Below are 22,261 nucleotides of genomic sequence, written 5' to 3'. Positions count from 1 at the left end.
TACACATATGTATATACACACACATAAATAAGAATTTTCTTTTGGTAGCCACGCGGTGGTGGTGCATGCCTTTAATCCCAGCACTTGGGAAGCAGAGGCAGGCGGATTTCTGAGTTCAAGGCCAGCCTGGTCTACAAAATGAGTTCCAGGACAGCCAAGGCTATACAGAGAAACCCTGTCTCGAAAAACAAAAAATAAAAATAAATAAATGAATGAATGAATGAATAAATGAATGAATGAATTTTCTTTTGGGAGGAAGGCTGGAGTAACGGTTCAGTTGTTAAGAGCACCAGTTGTTCTTCCAGAGGAAGAGAGTTTGGTTGCCAGGACCCACGTGGCAGCTCAGCTCACTCACCATCTATAAATCCAGTTCCAGATTTCCCAACTTCTCAGTTTTACTAACATAAGAGGGTTTTTGTTTGGTTGGTTGGTTGTTTTTTTTTTTTTTTTTTTTTTGGTTTTTTGAGACAGGGTTTCTCTGTGCAGCCCTGGCTGTCCTGGAACTCACTCTGTAGACCAGGCTGGCCTCAAACTCAGAAATCCACCTCCCTCTGCCTCCCAAGTGCTGGGATTACGCCCAGCTTAAGAGGGATTTTTTTTTTTCCTTTGCTGTCTCTGTTCCTGGAAATAGTACCTAAACTTTGTGTTAAATTCTTCTTTATTGATAACATGTCTAACCTGGATTCATTTGAACACAGTCCTCTTAATTTTGTGTAGTTCCTGAACTATTGTATCATGGGCAGACCCATGGTTGGTGCTAATAAGTGCTAATGAAATTGTTCTTTTGTTAAACTGTCTGAATAGAAGAGATGAGAACTGAGTTTTTTGTTGGTTTTTTTGTTTTTTTTTTTTTGTTTTTTGTTTTTTATCACTTAGAAATGAATGTCTGTGGTGTGTCAGGCTGATCTCAGAGAACTAAGAGAGTGATTGTGTCAAATGGGGAGTCGAGATGACAGATGGCTGTAGGGAGACTGTTGTTGGGGAACAGGTACTCCCTTAGGTAGGGTGGTTTGGGGATAGGTTCCCTGCAGAACTGACATTTGTACTGGACAGAATAACAGGAGTGAGTCATACACTCAGAAATCTGGGAGTGGTAGTAATGGCTAGGGTAGAGGTCACAGCAGCGGGAGGCTTGCAGAGGCAGGATGTTGGTGACTGGACCTGAGAAGGCCCAGACAAGTGGAACGGTTGGCATGTCTGGTTCTGTGGGCCATGGTGGAGTTGGGAGTCCATGCTGACAGTAGTAAGGACTGAGCTGCTGGTGAGGAGTAAGTGAGTGCCCACTGGGAGGCTGGCTGTCTTCAGTGGGTGGGTGCTGCTTTTTATGAATTAATTTCAAGTCAGTGGCTCTTTGGTGTGAAGACATTCCTCAGCCTGTGAGCTGTGCAACTCAGAATTTGATTCAGGGAGCACGAGCTACACCCTGCCTGCAGTATAGAGTTGGAGTAGAAATACCATTCAAAGCAGGAGTTGAGCCCAACAGGCCTGTAAAACACATGTAGTAATATCTGAGGACATGAAAGAGAGGAGTTTGGCAGTGATATGAACAAGATATTTATTATTTCCTGACAACAATAATCGAGGGTCTTTTCTTTTTTATCTTCACAAGTTAGGAACCCTGTTCTAACATGTTCTGAGAGACTTTAAGGAAGCAGATAGGGTAGTAAGAACGTAGGGTTCTGGTTCAAGCTCTGTTTTGTGAAATTCTGATCCTATGGATTCTGTATTAAGGAGTTTTTAAATAAAATGCTTGTGTGACAGGGTTATTTCTTCTTTCCAGAGTACTCTTTAAAAGCTGAGAATCTAGTAACCCTGACAGCTAGCTGTCTGTGAAAGCACACGTGAAGATAATGTGCTAAGGCGGGCGGCAGGCATCAAGGACAGCATGGGGAATCACCTTGACTCAGAGCTCCCTTAAGAATTTACTTGTGTATGTGAGGGCCATCTGGAGTCACTCCATTGATTGAGCTGATCTGGCTGACTAGGCAGATGTCCCCTCCTCCCTCACTACTCCAGTGTTCGTCCCTCCTCCTTCTGTCAAGGATATAGAATAGCTGCACTCCCCTGTTAGAACTTCCGAACAAGCTCTCAAGAATTTATTTTCAGTTCCAGGACAACCAGAGCTATACAGAGAAACACTGACACAAAAACAAGAATGAATTTTTTTTTAACTTTCTTGGCCTGAGTAGTGGTGCACACCTTTATCCAAGCATCCCAAAAACTCTGCAGTCTAGGCTGTCCTAGTCCATAATGTGAGTTCCATCAGGCCAGTCAAGGCCTGCCCCCAACTTAATTAATTAACTAAAATAATGAAAAAGTTAAATCGTTTGAAAATTTTACTTTCTCTTTTATGCAGAATGTAGATTTTTAAAATAGACATGAAGCCGGTGGTAATGGTGCACACCTTTAATCCCAGCACTCAGGAGGCAGAGGCAGGTAGATCTATGAATTCTAAGCCAGTCTGATCTACAAAGTGAGTTCCAGGGCAGCCAGGGTTGCTACACAGAAGCTGTCTCCAAAAACGCGATGGATGGATGGATGGATAGATGGATGGATGGATGGATGGATGGATGGATGGATGGATGGATGGATGGATGCTGTGAACAGACACCATGACCAAGGCAGCTTTTAAGGACACCATTTAAATGGGGCTGGCTTACAGGTCCGAGAGGTTGAGTCCATTATCATCACATTATCATCAAGGCGAGAAGCATAGCAGCATCCAGGCAGGCTTGGCGCTGGAGACCGCTAAGAGTTCTGCATCTTGTTCCAAAGGGAACCAGAAGAAGGCCGCTTGGACAAGGGTCTTAAAGCTCACGTCCACAGTGACACTTTCTCCAGCAAGGCCTCCTAATAGTGCCACTCCCTGGAATGGGACTCGGGAAAGGGAGGGAGGGAGGGAGGGAGAGAGGTGATGAGGGAGTGATAAGGCATGTGAGTATAATCAAAGTACATTATATACACCGTAATATGAATGTGATTTTGTGCAATTTTGTAATGTTTTTTATTTATGTACATTAATAAGAATATAATTGGAGGGGCTGGAGAGATGCCTCAGTGGTTAAGAGCACTGATTGCTCTTCCAGAGGTCCTGAGTTCAGTTCCCAACACCCACATGGTAGCTCACAATCATCTGTAATGAGATCTGATGCCCTCTTCTGGTGTGTCTGAAGACAGTGACAGTGTATTCACATACATAAAATAAATATATAATTGGAAAGTCTGGGAAGATAACTCAGTTGGTAATGTACTTCTGTCTTAGTCAGGGTTTCTATTCCTGCACAAACATCATGACCAAGAAGCAAGTTGGGGAGGAAAGGGTTTATTCAGCTTACACTTCCATACTGCTGTTCATCACCAAGGAAGTCAGGACTGGAACTCACACAGGTCAGGAAGCAGGAGATGATTCAGAGGCCATGGAGGGATGTTCCTTACTGTCTTGCTTCCCTTGGCTTGCTCAGCTTGCTTTCTTATAGAACCAAGACTACCAGCCCAGAGATGGTCCCACCCACAAGGGGCCTTTCCCCCTTGATCACTAATTGAGAAAATGCCCCACAGCTGGATCTCGTGGAGGCATTTCCTCAACTGAAGCTCCTTTCTCTGTGATAACTCCAGCTGTGTCAAGTTGACACAAAACTGGCCAGTACAACTTCCCTTGTAGTTTAGCGTATAGCACCCACAGTTGTGTTTTATTTTGTTTTTAAGGCAGTGTGATTACAAGCACTTGTAATCCTGGGCATGGAGAAGTGGAAGACTTCTCCTGTGAGCTCAGTGTCCAGCCAATAAGAACAGCTATGACGTAAAAAGTGAAAAGATGGGCAGCACCTGAAGGAAGGCTAACATTGAAGACTGTTCTTTGCTTCCATAGGCCATGTCCATGTGCACATACACAAAACCCAAGCTTGTTAATTACTGAAATGGAGGAAAAGTTTACACAGGAATTGTACCTGCCCTCCCCTATGCTTTGCCATTTTTGTTTGTTCATTTAGTTAGGTTTATATTTTTACATGTATGAGTGATTTATGTATGTGTGTATACCATCTGAATACCTAGTGCCTACCCATAGAGATGGGTCAAAAGAGGGTGTCTCTATTAATTAGGGTTTTACTGCTATGAAGAGACACCATGACCAAGGCAACCCTTGTAAGGACAACATTTAATTGGGGATGGCTTACAAGTTCAGGGGTTCAGTCCATTATCATCAAGGCAGGAGTATGGCAACATCCAGACAGACATGGTGCAGGCAGCTAGGATGAGAGTCTTAAAGCCCACATCCACAGTAAGTAACACACCTACTCCAACACAGCTACACCTTCTTGTAGTGCCACTCCCTGGGCTGAGCACATACAAACCATCACAGTGTCCAGTCCCCAGGATTGAATCCCCAATAGTTGTAAGCCACTAAGTGGGTGCTGGAAATCAAGCCTAGATCCTCTGGTAACGCAGCACGCAGTGCTCTTTTCCATGGGACCTTCTCTCCAGCCCTGTTCTTTTGTTTTAAAGGATTTCCCTTCACTGTCCCATATGCTTCTTGGTCAGTAGTTCTTACAAATGTCACAAAAATATTTACATGGTTATAGCTTAATTGATTGTCTTCTCATATAAAGCAGATATATTTCACCTTTGAAATTACTTACACAGGTGATAAACTGTGATACCTTCAGTTTCTTTATCTACTAGAGTGGGGTTTTGCTATGGGTTTTGTTTGTTTTTAACTATCAACATTTAATTTTTTATTACATGTATAGGAGGGTAGCCGGACTTATATAGCACAGTTGTGAGCCGCCCAACATGTGTACTGGGAGTCAAACTTGGTTTCTGTTCATGTGGCTCTTAAATCACTGAGCCACCTCTTGCTCTAGAGTGGCTTTTTTGTAAAGCAGTTATTTTTATCCGGATATGCCAATAATTCTAAACTGTGTGTTCTCTTTTATAGGAAAGTCCTCATTGACAATTCAGTTTGTTGAAGGCCAATTTGTTGATTCCTACGATCCAACCATAGAGAACAGTGAGTATTGTTTTCAGCTACTTGGGAACCGAGAAAGCTTTTCTTGGTACACAAATACTATTTGTATAATCTTGAAGGTTTGGTTGCAGGGAGTAATCTGTTAAATTTATATTTCTCCAGTGGGGGAGTGATAGAAATTTTACTCAGTGGACCCTGAATTTTTTTTTCTTTATTCAGGGCCCATGTCTTCTGACATGAAAGAAAGTGATAATGTCTCAATCAATAGGACTCTGCTCCCACACGGGAACCTTCATACACAGTCAGCTTCGAGAATAAGGAGTTGGGAGCAGTCTTATTTTTATCCCCACCCCCTCCGCTCAGCAGGAGCCCTTTGTTTAGGCAGCAAGTTTGAAAAGAATGAAAACTCTCTGAACCCTTGTACCTTGAGGAGCACCCTGCTCTCTGAGTCCTAAAGACTTGAAAGAGGCTGCTGGCAAACATGCTATTCTGGGATCCCAGCAGGTGCTGCACATCGGAAAGAAGTTTCCAAGTCTGTTGGATTTCATCTCACATGCAGGAAAGGGCACATGTAGCCAGAAGCAGTCACAGCCTTTCTTTTGTTGTCTTTGAGACCTTCACAGATCTTTAGGCTGGGAGCCAGCACATCCAGAGCACCTGCTTGGGTGGGAGCTCAGCCCTGTTGTGTACTGTCTTTACTAGTCCCTGGTAGACTCTGGAGCCAGCAGGGTTGATGGAGGAGGGCTTGCTGTCAGGGGCATACAGATGTGGCATGTCAGATGGAAGCAGACTCAGTGGCTAGGTTCATCGTGACTAGCATGTTGGCCATCACCTCCTGAACTTACAGTAGAAACACTGATGGGCTTTGACTCTCAGAGTGAGAGTCTGCAGGTCAAAAGGCCTGGTATGGAAAGAGAGTATGAACTAAAGTTTCAGCGTCTGGAAACATGGGGGTTTGGATGGGTTTTGTGTGAGTTAATGTGCCAGGGAGGCTGATGGCTCTCAGTGTTGATCTGTGCTCCTAGCTTGATTGCATTCCACATGTGCTCCTCTGAGCAGTTAGGCTATCGGGCCCAGCTCAACTGGCTTAATGTTGTCAGTATCACTCTTTACTGTACCTTTGGGTTTTTCTTATTTTGGTGTTCAGCAGTGAAGAAGACATGATGAAGATAGATTCATAGTGTCTAATTCAGTAAAGTCTGCAGGCAAGAGCAGAAATGATCCTCAAATCAAATATCCCTTGAGACTTCATGTGGGCATATTGTCACCCGGTTCTATTTACTATACTTTCATTCTTACCAGGATAGAAGCCTTGATTTTGTTCCTCCACTATTTGATAAGAAACAATGTTTGGTGATAACTATGAGCTTGAAAGAGAAGAACATGAACTTGAAAGAGAGAAGCGACATATTGAGGCTTGGTTTACCCCTTCCCCCCCCCCGCCCCCCAAAAATAATGAAGATGTAGAAATAACCTAATAATTATTTTATACTTATGTTTCGCATTACAGAATTGGTTATTATCTTTTTCTTATACTGTTAACAACCTAATGAGTACTAAACTTGGAAGTTTTGGGTTACAAGCAAGAACAGGAGTAGTTTATAACCTGTGCCATCTCAGTGTTGGTTGGCACTATGATTTGTGGTTAGGATTTTTGGTTGGCTGCTTGATTTTTTTGTTTTTTGTTTGTTTTTGAGTTGGGGTTTCTTTGTGTAGCAGCCCTGGCTGTCCTGGAACTCACTTTGTAGACAGGCATGTGCCCCACCACCTATCTATGGTTAGGAAATTCTGATGAAGAGTCTCACAGTGGTACTAAACATGACTTGCTCATAGATAGACCTCTTGGTGAATATGAATTAAGGATGCTTAACATAATCTTAGTGATACCATCTTACTTTGTAAATGCCAGGGTTTCAGAAATCCATTACTTTTGTTTATACAATACTTCACCAGTAAATAGCTATAGCCTACTTGCAGGTTTTACTTAGTACTCATATCTTTGGGTGTAGTAGGGGAGCACGAGGTAGAGACAGTCTAGCTATGTAGCATAGCCTGATCTAGAACTCCTGCTCTGCTTTCTGAATGCTTGGACGGGTGGTTACCACCATGCCTAGGTTTCCTGTGTTTAGTTTTACTTGTTATTCACAACATTGCTAGCATATTTTAGATTGATGACTGCCTTAACTATTTTCTCCTTTGTTGATTTCATATATATGTAGAATGTATTTTGGTCATTTTCATCTCTGTTATCTGTTGCTGTAGTGATTAATCCACTCAACTCTCCCCTGTGGCGGCGGGAATGCTCTGGTTTCCCAAATGAAAGACACACATACAGCCTTATATTTAATATGCCTTGATCAGCTCAATGACTGCACTACTTCTGAACTTCCATGTTGTTAATGCCTCCCCTTCAATACCCCTGAATTAGTACACTGGCAACTTTATTTGCCAATCAGAACTAGCTGGGGGCAGGGACTCTCAGCATCTCATTTATGGGATTCTCATGCAATTCCCAAATAACATAATGCAAGCAATAAACCAAATCCACAAACCATTATCCTCTCATCTCCCCTTGACTTTCTTGATTTGTTTTGGTTTTCACTAAATATAACTTCTGCCTGTGCCCATTTGTCTAGACACAGTACCAAGTTCTGTGGTAGTTACATGGATTTCCCATCTTCTGAGACGTCAGCTCAGAGTCAGGGACTTAGAGAGTATGGAGCAGTGTTGCTGGTACAGTAGTACCCAGGAAATAACCAGACCTTGCAGCAACTACAGCTATTTAGTTCTAAGTACAGCTGTTTTCTGCTCACCAGTGTTTCTTACATAATTGTCATCAGGCCCCCTGACTGACGCATCCAAAGCTCCTGCAGTGTTGGATGACACCAGGTCAGAAGTCAAAGTAAAACCCTTTTATCTGGTTTACCTGTTTTCTGAATGTGACCATTTTCAGAAAAGCATCCAGACCATTGTTTTTGTGAACCTGCCCATTACCCTTGCTTGCATTTAGAGTGGGAGAACACTAGCTAGTAGGGTTCTCTCCTTAATACCTATGATTCCCATGGTATCCTCTGCCTTTCTCTTTGATGCATAGTTTTCTGAATAGTTTCTGTTTGTCGCTTGGGTGGTTTAACACATTGGGATCACTTCCTGCTGCAGAGGGATAGCTTCGGTTGCTGGGCCTGTATTGCACAGGACAGCCAGCCAGGAGAATAGCTGGAGCCACCAACACAAAAGAAATGTATTCCACTTTCTTGTGGAGCTATAGATCTACTTGCTAAGGTTTATGGCTGTGAGTAGCCTCCCTCTTGTGTTTGGAAGCCTGCCCCCTTGATCTGAACTGATTTTTCTCCATTCTGTGGAAAAGGCTATGACAAATTGCCTGGTTCTTCAAGCTAAGAAAGGAGTGATGGTCTCAGCCCAGAACATCTGTTCCATTGTTGCACTAGTTCAGTAATATTGTTGTTTTGTTTGCTTGTTTATTTGCATATTTTTTTAGTGTACTGAAGCTTCTTAGCACTTATTACTAGTTCTTTGTTCTCTGGCATTAGACTTCCTGTGAATTAGGGAAGATCTTTGGTGGTTGTGGTTCATTGTAGACTTCTGGCTTTACGTACTGTATTTCAGTTGTTCATAAGAGGAAGTGTTCTCCACAGAGCAGTCAGATTGTTTTTATAGGATGTGAATTATGGCCTGACTGCAGTTCCTTTGGAAAGCATTCAAGGTTTCCCAGAGCTTGATTCTCATCAGCAATTCCTAGCAGGCTGATGAAGGAAGAAGACACTCCGTACGCTTTGAGCTTTGTTCATTTTCCATTAATGGCAAGTTGTGACAAGACTATTAGGGACTTAGTTGGTCACTTGTCATTGTTCAAACTTTTAAGTAATGTAGAGTTAATTTATTTAAACCAGTATTTTATTCTCTTCTTCCTTGCAGCGTTCACCAAGTTGATCACGGTAAATGGTCAAGAGTATCATCTTCAGCTTGTAGACACAGCGGGGCAGGTAAGCGACCCTCAGAATTTCTTGCAGTGGATCTGACAGCAGCAGCCCTCACACACACTCGGGGTGTCAGGTTGTGGGTACCACAGAAGGTTAATGTTCTGTCTGCCTGTTTTTTTTGTAAGACCATGTGACAGATCTCTAAGGAATTTGGTTTATTAGTAGAGTGAGGGCTGACACTCACTACAGAATAATGAAACTTTAATTCTATATTAAAGTTCACATTACTTCCTTCCCTTTGGCCCTCCATAATGTGCATTTTCTTACATTAAGAGAAAAATCAAATATTTCTCACTGAACTGGCAAGATTATTCCATCATGAAGACTTGAGCCAGGAAACACCAGATTGGTTAGATTCTGTGATGGTCAGATTTAACTCTGGATTTTACTTGATGAATAATTGCCAAAAGTTAAAGCTCTTCCATATCCCTCTGCACAAGAGAGAGAGACCAGTCAGGTTAATGATTGCAACAGTGATGTATGGAATGCATTGCTGGGCTACAGATGGGGACAGGAGAAAGAAGGAAGACCACAGCGAACAGAGCAGCCCTTTAACAGCTTAGCTGCCTTGTTTCCATAGCACCTAGTGCTGCCTTTCCTAGAAACCATTTTATTAGACTGAATCTGTCCCTGTTCACTGGAGGGCGGGGCTTCCAGCTCTGACTCTTCCTGCCCTTGCAGTGCAGTCACAACGGGTCAGGAGAGCAGGCAGCAGACGAGTGCTCTCATCTCTGCAGTGTCAAATGGAGGCATTTGGATGGGACCTGGGCATATTGAAATGGACCTAAAATAATGGGAGGTGTCCTGTAGTTAAGAGATTAACTCCTTCTGTTTTGTTGTGAAGTAAGAACAGAAGGAGGTGTGCAGCAGGAAACAGCTGAACAGAGTGATATTAACACTTGGGGAAGGAAGCCTGGAGTTGTTCTGGAAGCAAATAATCCCTGACTGTGTGAGACCTGGAGCTTCTAGAGTACTGTGGCATGCACTGTCCTCCCCAGCCTGTGGGGTTGTGAGGAAACACACTAGCAGTTCTGTTCCCACAGACCCATTCTAGTCTCAGAGAGAATAGCAGCAGGGCTCATTAAAACAAGAGAAGGCAAGAGCCCCAGGCAATGGTGTAGACAGCAGATCTCTCACAACTGGTAGGGGATCCCTGAAGTAGAAATTGGGTGCAATTTTGCAGGCTTCGCTTTGTCCTTGTAGTTGAATAGACAGTTAATTACCTGAGTTAAAAACACATTTAATGTGAAGGACACTGTTACTAATGTTGTTGATAAACAAGATTTACACTTAGGCTCATGAGCAAAGATGTTTAGACTAGAACTCTGACACTGCCTTGGCCTCAGTCTGCTTTTGTATCTTTGGAATCTTTTTTAAGCCCCTAGAAAGTGAGGGCTAAGTCTGGAGCCCCACTAAGAAGCTTTGAGTTGGCTCAGGCATGGTAGCATACCTGTAATCCTAACACTCAAAAGGTTAAGGCAGATGGATCTCTGTGAGTTTTAGGCTTTGAGTCTCAGCTATTCTTACTTATCCGGTGACCTGGAGACGGAGGGTGAGTTTTGCTGTGCCCTACTGCTTTCTTGGCATCAGCCTTCACAGGATCATTAGGTTGAAGTTTCTGTAGACTTTATCCCTCAGACCATAGGGTGCTTGTCCCTGCAATTGATAGGGACATTCAAGCAGAGCTGGGGAGGAAATGTCTTTCTGTTGCTTTCCAAATCAACACAGGTATATTCTTCTAAGGAAGGGCTTTGCTCTAAACATGAACATACAGTTGGGTGGGCATCAAAGAATCTTAAGTGTTTTTAGTGGTCTGATCATGCAGGTAATAAAGCTAACAGGCTCCTAGCTTGGGGATGATATGTGTTGTGTAGTTCAGAGCAGTACTTGGGTTGCTACTGTCATTCTGGTGAGGTCCTTGTTACTGGATAATGCATCCAGAGCTGACTAATTTGAATAATTCTCACACTTGCTAATATTAATAGTTTGTAAAGGTTATGTTTAGTGTGTGGCATCTCCAGCTGCTGCTGTTCTATCCATACTCCACAGAGAACGGATCTCCTAGCTCTGGCTTCAGATTGAGCAGTTCTGGGGGGTGAGGCTGGTAGTCAATAGTAAGGACTAGTGATTATAGGCACATTCTTTTTATTTTATACGTATGGGTGTTTTGCCTACATGAATGTCTATGTACCACATAAATGCACTTCTCACAGAGGCCAGAAGAGGGAATCCGGTGTGTTGAAACTAGTGTTTCAGACAGTTGTCAGTTGCTTGAGAAGCTGAGGCAGGAGGATCACTAGAGTTTAAGGATCAGCCTGAACAGTATAATAAGACCATATCTCAAAATCATCATCATCTAATAAATTTGTACAGTAGTCTGCATGTTTTAGAAAAAATGTACACCATAAATATTCATAATAAATTGTAAGTACTTTTTGGTTTATATCAGCACAAACATGAGCATGTATCAATAAGGACTCATTCTGAAAAGGAGGACTTTAGGAGATTTCATCATTATTGTCAGGGTTATATATTGGGGGCTAGAGAGTTGGCTTAGTACTTAAGAGCACTTGTTGCTCCTCAGAAGATCTGAATTTTATGGCCACACTGGATGACACACGATGCCTGTAACTCCTGTTCCAGGGCATCACCCTCCTGTGGCCTCTGCAGGTACCTGCACACATGTGATATGTTTAAACTCAGGTGGGCACACAAATGTACACAAAAATAATAAATCACTGTTTTTTGTTTTTTAAAGAACTATGTATCTAACAAGACATAGGTGGTACCCAGCTCTCTGGAGGCTGAAGCAGGATAAAGAACCTTCCCTCCAAATAAAATAAATGTGTGCTCAGGCAATGGTGGCACGCACCTTTAGTCCCAGTACTCCAGGACAAAGGCAGGTGGATCTCTCAGTTTAAAGCTAACCAGGGATACCCAGAGAAACCTTGTTCTGGAAAACCAAAATATTAATAAAATAAATGTGTGTATAGTACATACGCCACTAGACTAGTCTTCTTGAACCTCTAGCACTACTACAGACAGTGTAATGCATTGTGCTACAATGGTAAGAACCTGATACAACAATAATATCACTAGGCAATGAGGATCTTCCAGCTCAATTGTAATTTCATGGGACCACCACTGTCCTGTGGTTCATTGTTAGCCAGATCATCAGTCACTACAGTAGTGCATCCGCACACTACATGACTGTTATTGTGGCTTAGCTGCCCAACTGAAGGGAATGATGAATGTGGTTAATATAACCTGCTTGGTTTAAGTTTGCATGAAACATTTTGGGTTGACCTAATTTTGAGGTGAGAGGTTTTAGTAAATCTAAACTATAAGCCATGCCTGGCACAAACAAGCCTATACTCCTGACCCTAAAGAAGAGGCTGGAAGATCAGGAGTTCAAATTAATCCTTGGTAACATAGCATGTTTGAGTGAGGCCAGCCTGGGCTACATTGAAACCCTGTCTCAAAATAAAAACAAGAGCTGTAGAAAAATATATTTTGCCGGGCAGTGGTGATGCATGCCTGTAATCTCAGCACTTGGGAGGCAGAGGCAGGTGGATTTCTGAGTTCGAGGCCAGCCTCGTCTACAGAGTGAGTTCCAGGATAGCCAGGACTACACAGAGAAACCCTGTCTTGAACCCCCCCCCCCCAAAAAAAAAGAAAAAGAAAAATATATTTTAAAACTATAGCTAGATCCATTCAACAGTTTTATAATATAACCAGTTTTGTCACTAAAAATTGTGTTTTACCGGGCTGTGGTGGTAAACACTTGTAATTTCAGTACTCAGGAGACAGAGCCAGGTGGATCTCTGTGAGTTCAAGGACAGCCAGAGCTACATAGAGAAACTGCTTTGAAACCCCCCCCCCCCCGCTGCCCCTAAAAAAATTGTGTTTTAAATATTTATAGCTTAAAATGAAATTTTACTAGAATACAATAAATAATAAGGCTTAATTAAGTCATAACACTGTATTATACCATTACAATATACAATGAACATGTAAATGCAGTATTGTATTTTTTTTTCTCTATTAAAAAAGAGATAGATCTCTACCACGAACTCATTTCATAAGCACATAGCCCCTGGTGACATGGCAGGCAGCTGTAGGCTATATCATAATTTTTGACCTATTGTCAGTATTGCTTTTACAGCAGTGCTGCCATGAATATCCTAGTTTATCATTGTAGCTGATGACTAGTATATGGAAGGAAATCTTATGTGTCAGTGTGTGGGTTAGTAGGTGTGGACACAGGTAAGACCAGAGGTTGGTGGTGTTTGTCTTCCTCCATTGCCCTTAACTTTGTTCTTTTCTATAAGGTCTCTTGCTGAACCTCCGACTCATGGATTTACCTTAACAGACTGGCCAGTAAGCTAGTGGTAACATAGCATGTTTGAGTGAGGCCAGCCTGGGCTACATTGAAGCCCTGTCTCAAAATAAAAACAAGAGCTGTAGAAAAATATATTTTGCCAGGCAGTGGTAATGCATGCCTGTAATCTCAGCACACACAGGCAACACTGGTTACTCGTCCACGCTGGCTTTTGGGAATCTTACCTCAGTTCCTCATGCTTTACAAGACAGGCACTTTGCTAGCCAAGCCATTTTTATCTTTAAATCTTTGATTCCTGTATAGAGTACAATTTTACTAACGTACAAATTAAGAGATCACACTGAATCCCTAAAAGGCTCTGTGTTTGTAGTTGCACATTTTGTGTTAGGTTTGTTTGTTTGTTTTTGGTTTTGGTTTTGGTTTTGGTTTTGGAGATAGGGTTTCTCTGTATAGCCCTGGCTATCCTGGAACTCACTCTGTAGACTACCTGGCCTGGAACTCAGAAATCAGCCTGCCTCTGCCTCCCGAGTGCTGGGATTAAAGGCGTGCGCCACTTTTTATCCTTGCTGTTTTAAGAGCACTGTTATTTTGTACCTCACTCCCATACATAACTGCATCTTTTTACATTTTTCCAATCAATTCACTCATGAGCCAGTACGAACTAATTACTGTAGCTTTATGGGTCCACTCAGATGCCTGCAACATGGTTCCTTTCTTTAAGATTCATTCCTGTTAGTCTGTTCTCATGTTAACTTAGCATTAATTATTGACTGTCCCTTGACCCTGCATATTTTCATTTAAGGCCTTGATAGTCTTTTGGGAATGTTAAAACTTTCTTCATACATCAAACACACCCCCAACACTTTTTTTTTTCTTCCAGGCAGGTTCTTATATAGCTCTTAGCTGGCATAAAACTTTTTTCTTTAATTTAATCTCTTTAAATAATACATTAAAAACTTGGGATAAAGGTTGTTTATTTTGCTTTATGAAGACTACTCAAATGTAATTAATTTTTTCCCACAGGATGAATATTCCATTTTTCCTCAGACATACTCCATAGATATTAATGGTTATATTCTTGTGTATTCTGTTACATCAATCAAAAGGTAAGTCTAGCAGCTTGCGTGAGTTTTTAACTATACATGAAGCCTTTTAAACGACTATGCTGTGTCTATTAGCCAGTGGTCAGAGGTATAGAGAAAGGATCTTATAGTGACAGGTTTTTAGGTTGACCTTTGTGACCTGTTCAGTGATTATCTATACGTATATGATGGCACCTAGAAAAGGAGGGGGTCCGGGTATGTCACATGTCTCTCTAATCCCAGTACTGGAGATAGGGGCAGACAGAACTGGCCAAGCCAGCCAGGGCTATACCTTGAGACTGCCAGAAAAAAAAGGTGGTGGCGGCAGGGGGAACAGGGATGCTCACTAGGGCGTACCACCTCAGCACACACACTTCCGATTTGCATTTAAACATTCTGTTCTTTGATAGATGCAGTTTGAGGGTACAGTAGGTGTTATGGTTTGTCAGCCCCGTGATAGACTTTTGCTAAGACTTAAAGTAGATGAATCTGTGATATATTTTTTTCCTACTGTAAATGTAAGTTTTAAAATTTCACCATTAAAATGATGTTCCATGCTTTTTGTCTTGCAGTTTTGAAGTAATTAAAGTTATCCATGGCAAGTTGTTGGATATGGTGGGGAAAGTGCAGTAAGTAGCCGTCTCTCTTGTCTAGAAGTGTGTTAGCATCTTCTCGGGTGGGAAGGCAGGCTCTCACTTACCTCTCTCGTGCTCTCTCCTCATAGGATACCTATTATGTTGGTTGGAAATAAGAAGGACCTGCATATGGAAAGGTGTGTTGCTCTTAAGTCCAAGAAGATTTAGTCACCAAAGTGCCATAAATTCTATTCTCGTGGTTGCCATTATGTACAGCAGAAGCAATGTGCAGTGTAAATGCCACGCTTGTTTAGAACAAGTAGCAAACTGAGAGATTCTCCTGACGGGGACTATTCAGTTTTCACACAGTACCCTTGCACACTAGTTGTGGTGAGCAGGGGCAGGAACACCATGTGGGAAGAGCTGAGAGCAGCCGGCGGTGGTTGATGCTCAAGTGAACTAGGGCCCTGAGTTGCTTAAAACCTTACTGTGGCCAGCAGATGGAGGTTGGTACTGCAGCAGTGGAAAGCAGTCACATTTCTGAACCTGCAAGACGTATTATCCATTGTGTTCCAGCCATGCAGAACTAAGTGCTCCTGCGTTGCTTCCTGGTAGTGTAGAGCACATGGTTCTGCCTATAGGAAAGGTGTCTGCTAAATTCGTGTTGTCTCTGTAAATGACAGAGAACAGAGAACCAGAACTCTCTTCTTTCTCCCTTTAGGGTGATCAGCTATGAAGAAGGAAAGGCTTTGGCAGAATCTTGGAATGCAGCTTTTTTGGAATCTTCTGCTAAAGAAAATCAAGTATGTAGTTTCTAAAATTAACTTTATGTCATTCTCCTTAGTTACAAGCATATTTTCCTTCAGTCGGCATCTTACCTGTCATTTTAATCCTGCTTGTTTAACTTTTATTTAACCTTCTGCCGTTTCTAACATCAGCTTTGGGGTGTTTTAGGGGTACTAATAGTTTCTAAGTTCTGTAAATACTCTGCTCTGACAGGCCTAGAAGGCCTGGAGAGAAGGGCGTGTTAGTGGAGAGCACGTTTGCTCCTGTAGCTGTGTCCATAGATAGGAACAGAAATACGACGTAGACAAGGAGACCTAACTGTATAACTATGTCCCGTTTCAGTACAAAGTGGGTCAGGTGCATGGTTTTGTGTTTTATAAATGATCCCTTTTATTGTAAGTAATACACCAGCCTAGCTGTTGGATCCTTTGCACAAACCAAAACTCAGACACAGAACTGGGTGAGTGGGAGGGGCCGGAGGGTGGCAGCGTGCACCTGACCCAGGCCTGGCCCTTCTTGTGGACTTGGCAAAGGCAGATATAAAACCCATGGAATGGGGAGGCAGAGACAGGCGAATTTCTGAGTTCGAGGCCAGCCTGGTCTACAAAGTGAGTTCCAGGACAGCCAAGACTATACAGAGAAACCCTGTCTCAAAAAACAAAACATGGAATGAAGAATAAATGGGGTATAGCATCTTTGCACAGCAGGCATAGGGCTGCAGAACCATCGGGCCTAGGCCATCCTAGGATGGATTTATCAGTAAGAAAAAATAAGTTACCAGCTTGGACCTGCGGATACTGAGCCAGCATGGCCACAGCTTTTGTTACAAAGAGGGTGGGGGAGATATTTTTTCTTTGGAGTTCAGGATCTGTTGGCTTACTTTTAAATTCATTTTAGAAACATTCCCTATGAGGTGAGACACTCCATCCCCAAGGGGTGGAGGACAGGGAGCTGACTCTGTAAGAGTCTGAACCTGTGACAAACAGTCATCTGACAACTTGTCAGTCCACCAAGGTCTATTTTCTCTTGGGATTGCATGGTTATTTTAATGCAGAAATTATTAAGTGTTATTTTGTTCCCAGTTTCAGCCCTGTGACTGGTCCCTTTAAGGGGTACGTCAGCTCCGTACTAGAGAGCGTCAGTGTAAACGCGTTCTTTTGTGCAGACCTTTGGTATCCACACTGCCCTGATCCCTCCATCCCCTTGCTTCCCCTTTCTGCCTGTCCTTCCTTGGGCTGCAGACCACACAGCCTCCTCTAGAGCATGCTCAAGTCCTTGGCATACTGCAGCCTGTGCTCTGCCTGCTCTCTTTCCAGTCACTGCACACAGACCTCTACTGCTTCTTTAAACACAGGGAGGACATGGCTTAAGCTTAAAATGTCCTGCCCCCATTGTCTCCTGGCATCCTCTGGTAGTTCATAGTATTTAAGTTTCATCATGGGGCCTGTTTGATCCGCCGCTAAGATGTCTTTACCACTCTGAGGAAAATCCAGGCTCACGGGATAGCTAGCTGCACTTGTCAAGGCCAAGGAGCCAAGAGTCTGCCTGAACCCTTTCTGTGCTGCTCTGCCTTTCTCGTGAGGAAATTCCTCAGCCTCGGGTTTCACTTCTCCTTGTTGCATCCAGCTGAACTGAATGGTCCTGTCTTCCCTCTCAAGCACTCAGTGATAGCCAAGGTGGGCTCACCCAACCTTTATGCCCTCCTGTTAATCTGTCCATTTCCAGCTCAGATGTCGAGGCTTTCTGTCTTCAGCTCAGCTGAGGAACAGACAGTGAGGTCCAGATAGCAAGAGAAGAGGTTAGCACTAACGGTGCCTGTACTTTTAATTGAGTTAGAAATGATTGCTTGTCTCCTGTTCTCAAAAGTATCTGTTGAACTATCTCATTTTAGAAATAAGAAAATTAAATCTAAAAATGTTAAGAACTCGAGGATCTCTAAGTATAGTCAGTAGAACCAGTTTCAAACCCACCTATAGCCTGGCCTTTTTCTTCTGATAAACAGTAAGCTAAGCCAGTGGCCTTACGTTTTCAAGAGAGACGGGCACTGTGCTGGCTGGTCAGATGATAGACTTCATCACTGAGCGGGGTGGAAGCAGAGGGTATGAGTGGGTGTGGTGAGCATGGTGTTCTCGTGTGAAGGCAGCTTCTGTATCCCACTGAGTTATAGAACAAGTGACTAACCGTGAGCCAGAGCCAGTGAGATGGGAGGGCCAAGGCTCAGCGCCTCTGGTGAGGTGAGCTGGAGGACTGGAGCTAGGTAGCCTCATTGAGATTAAGGGTCCCCGGCATGCTCCTGCTACAAGTCCAAAGTGAGCAGCGGCAACAGCTCCCCTGGGCTGAGCAGGGTTAGCATGCGGATGGATGCTTGCTGAGTAAGTGGGCGCAGTACTGTGAGACTAGAAGCTGACCTAGAGAACAGTGCTTAGTTAGCCTTAGAACAAGAGGACTGTCAAAGGAGTCAGACCAGCTCTGCCAGATAAATAACTGTGTGGGACATGTAAAATAGATACTAGAGTGAGTTAACTTCTGATAATGAGGTGACCCGAGCCAGGTCCTGTCTCTTAAAAACAGTAGCTTTTAATTTCATAATCTATGAATGATCATAGTTCTTAGATTTAAAGGACAGAGGCTGACAGTTCTAATCACCCTTCAGAAAAAGATGTTTCTAAAGTTGCCAGAGGAGTTTGACCAAAGGACTAAGACCAGGGTGGCAGTCACTAGAGAAGAGGAGACCAAGCTTGGGAGGAGTGGAATTTACTAGGAACTTGGCCTGACGGGTTTGTAATTGGCGGCATGGTACACAGGAGGACTAACTGTGGGTGATGGAGGACTTGCAGCATCTGTAGAAGCAGCCCAGAGAAACAGAACATAGTCACACTGGAAATGTGGGAGCGCTAAGAGAAGAGTGGCTCTGTAGGAGCAGGAAGGGCAAAAAGAGTACCTCCCTGTTGGAGGCCTGGGGTACCAGAAGTCCTAGGAGAAAGGGAACCTTTTAGGAGCTGCAGAGGGTACAAGGAAGGCTGCATCTGGAGTAGAGCCAGACCCCAAGTATCCAGAGAGCATCATGGCTGAGTCAGGGCAGAGCAGAGTGGAAGCTAGTTGCTCTGACAAAGGCCATGTGGCTTATGGGGCTTCTAGGGGCCTCCCAGCCCCGACATGGCCCTGAAGAACAGATGGGTGCCTGCCCTCCTCAGTCTTGTTGGTCATGAACCAGAGTCTCTGACAATTAATCCTGTCACTGTTCTTAACTTCTCTTCAGACTGCTGTTGATGTTTTTAAAAGGATAATTTTGGAAGCAGAAAAGATTGATGGAGCAGCTTCACAAGGAAAGTCTTCGTGCTCGGTGATGTGACAATTCTGCTGCAGAGCCTGCGGACACTGGGGATATATTCCACCTGAGGAAGCAAACTGCCCGTCATCCTTGAAGATAAAACTATGCTTCTGTTTTCTTCTGTTAACCTGAAAGATGTCATTTGGGTCAGGGGTCCTCCCCTTTCAGATTATGTTAACGTCTGACTCTGTCCAAATGAGTTCACCTCCATTTTCAAATTTTAAACAATCATATTTTCAATTTATATATTGTATTTCTTAATATTATGACCAAGAATTTTATCGGCATTAATTTTTTCAGTGTAGTTTGTTGTTTAAAATAATGTAATCATCAAAATGATACACATGTTACACTACTATTAACTAGGCTTCAATATATCAGTGTTTATTTCATTGTGTTAAATGTATACTTGTAAATAAAATAGCTGCAAACCTTAAGCCTTTGAGCTACTTGGTGTGGTTTTTAAACCAGGAACCATGTTAGGATGGGGCATGGGCGTGCACATCGTTTGTTTTTGTTTTGTTTGCTTTTTCGAGACAGGGTTTCTCTATGTAACAGCACTGGCTGTCCTGGAACCCACTCTGTAGACCAGGCTGTCCTCGAACTCGAGATTTGCCTGCCTCTGCCTCCCAAGTGCTGGGATTAAAGGCGTGCACCACCACTGCCTGGCTGTACAGTGTTCCCTGGTTCTATTAACCCCGGCTCTTTTACCTCACTTGGCCCCAACACCTCCCTCTTACATTTTCACATTCTCTCCTGCATCCAGTTATTGCCTCCTGTTGGCATGTTAGTTCATCTGGTCTCTATCTTCCGTGTTAACTGCAGTGGCCATGTCATGCCTAGTAAACAGTATTTTACTGCACTCCCATCCTCCATCTCCTTTGTTCTTTCTGCTCCCTTTCCCACAGTATTTCCTGAGCCTTTGCAGGGAAGACGAGCTTGCTTTGTAAATGAAGCCCCTTCCCAGTTAAAGTTTCACAGAACCATCTCTAATACCAAGCAAATGCTACAGCCCACGTAATGAAGTGCATATCCTTTAAAGGGTGGTGACCAGGCCTGTGGCCTCTGCCCAAGAATTGAGAGGTGATAAATTCCTTCCTCTTCATCTACCATCGTGGCAGTAAATATTGTCACAAATGAGCATGAGCGATCTTGCAAGGACTGGGGAGGTGACTCAGTTGGGAAAGAAAGTGTGTGTGCAAACGTGAGGACCTAAGATCAGAGTCCCAGTATTTACTAAAGCCCTTACTGGGGAGGTGAGACAGGCTTCCTGGAGCTTGCTGTCACCACTCTAGCTGAACTGGACAGCTCGAGATAGTGTGTCATAAAAGATAATGTTTATCTTAGCATATGAAAGTCATCTTAGCTTCACTGAGCTACAGGAGGCACAAGTGTAAAACTAGGGTTATGTTTACAAGTATTTTACAGCTCAAACTTGAATCTCAAAGTACAAGTAAAATCACATTTCAAGGGCTGGAGAGATGGCTCAGCGGTTAAGAACACTGGCTGTTCTTCCAAAGGTCCTGAGTTCAAATCCCAGCAACCACATGGTGGCTCACAGCAATCAGTAACTGCATCTGAATATGGCTACAGTGTACTTAGATATAATAAATAAATCTTTAGACTGGAGTGTGCAGAGGTCCTGAGTTCAGATTCCCAGCAACCACATGATGGCTCACAACTATCAGTACAGCTACAGTGTACTTATACACATAAAATAATTAAAATCACATTACAAGGTAAGATTTACATGGAATTTTGCTAAAGCAGCCATCTGCTCTGCTCTCCCCAGTCTGTTTCTTCATCAGCTACCTCCCTCCGTAGGCTCTCCTAAACATTGTTAATAGCCCCCAGGCGCCTCTGTTTTCTGCTGTCTTTCCAGCCACATGGCCCACACCTGGCTGCTATGTTTGAGTCCTAGGGTTTCCTGGTGTCTTCAGTGACTTGGTGAAACTAAGCGTGACTGTTTTGTTAAGCCTCTCACTGGGCCTTTCTTCTGCCTTCACTTTATGTGTTCATGGCTTTAACTGCCTTTGAGGCAGGAGGATCAGATCTGAGGTGGAGGAGGTAGAGGGAGAAGAAAGGAATTTTAAAAACGAATATACAAACTCTGCTGCCTGGTGAGTTTTCTGTCCCCATCTTATCCTTATCGCTTTATCTACTTGGATTTTCTCATGGGTGTTTCTAGTGTGTTGTTGTTTCCTTTTTTGGAGGGGTGTCTTGCCATGCAACCCAGGCTGGTTTCAAACTCAGTCAGTGTACCACAGTGGGTACAGCGGGTGTCTGTCGTCATACCCAGCACTCCCAACATATAATTACTGATTTTACTCAAAAGTGTGGCCTGCCTCTAGGATTTCAGCTTATCTGCAGGTACTTGTCTAGCACGTCTTCCAACCTCTGTCCCCTGCTCTCCCACACAGCCCACCTGTGTCCCCCTTCTCTGTTACATCCAATCCAGATCTGGGAGACTCGGGCCTGGAGCCTGTGTCTGCCTTTCCCTCAGCCTTCAGTGTCACCTCTTCTAGGGGCTTCCACATGGACCTGAAGCGACCTTGGTATGCTAAGCCCTGGTGCTTCATCCAGAACAGCAGATGTCAGCTGATCATCGTCAGGGTCCCCGGGTCCTCCCCAAATGTCACACTTGGAGCTGTGAAACAGACACTTCATTGAACTACTTCAAGTTCCTATGATTTTTTTTTTCCTGCTTACCCTGAGAATTTACAACATCTTAATTCTTAACACTCCTACTCAGAAATGCAAGTTGATTTCAGCAGCTAATGAAAGCAAGCAGGTGTGTGTCTGTGTGTGCTCCATGCACTTGCCTTGTTTCTGCTGCTACTGCCATGAAATGACACTTCGATATGCTGAGTGCCTTACCAGACTTGTAACTGCTTATTACAAATAGGAGAGATGAAAGCCTCATGTAGTAACACACACCTTTAGTCCCAGCTCTCAGGAGGCAGAGATAGACAGCCCTGAGTTCAAGGCCAGCCTTGTCATTAGAGTGAGTCCAGGACAGCCAGGGCTACACAGAGAAACCCTGTCTCAGATAAGAACAAGACTAAAACCATGTGAATGGGACAGAGCTCCCTCTGCAGGAGGCCTAGGTTCAGGCCCAGCCCTGAAAAGGGAAGGGAAGGGGCCCCAGTGGTCATATTTTTACATGTTTTTTCAGTTT

The 22,261-nt window shown here is 43.4% G+C and overlaps 1 protein-coding gene across 1 annotated transcript in view; it reads left to right on the top strand.

The window, feature by feature from the left end:
- Rheb (Ras homolog enriched in brain) overlaps positions 1-19,945 on the top strand; it is a 39,539-nt gene extending 19,594 nt beyond the window's left edge. Inside the window, exons 2-8 of the mRNA NM_053075.3 lie at positions 4,937-5,008; positions 8,903-8,970; positions 14,333-14,415; positions 14,964-15,020; positions 15,116-15,163; positions 15,688-15,769; positions 19,012-19,945. Coding sequence (NP_444305.2) covers positions 4,937-5,008; positions 8,903-8,970; positions 14,333-14,415; positions 14,964-15,020; positions 15,116-15,163; positions 15,688-15,769; positions 19,012-19,104 — 503 coding nt within the window. The 3' untranslated portion in view covers positions 19,105-19,945. The remainder of the gene's footprint in view (positions 1-4,936; positions 5,009-8,902; positions 8,971-14,332; positions 14,416-14,963; positions 15,021-15,115; positions 15,164-15,687; positions 15,770-19,011) is intronic.
- The last annotated feature ends 2,316 nt before the right edge of the window (positions 19,946-22,261 follow it).

The sequence above is a fragment of the Mus musculus genome, chromosome 5, assembly GCF_000001635.26.
Source record: "Mus musculus strain C57BL/6J chromosome 5, GRCm38.p6 C57BL/6J".
Taxonomy (NCBI): Eukaryota; Metazoa; Chordata; class Mammalia; order Rodentia; family Muridae; genus Mus; species Mus musculus.
Note: the sequence above shows the minus strand (reverse complement) of the source record. Positions and strands in the feature narration are given on the sequence as shown.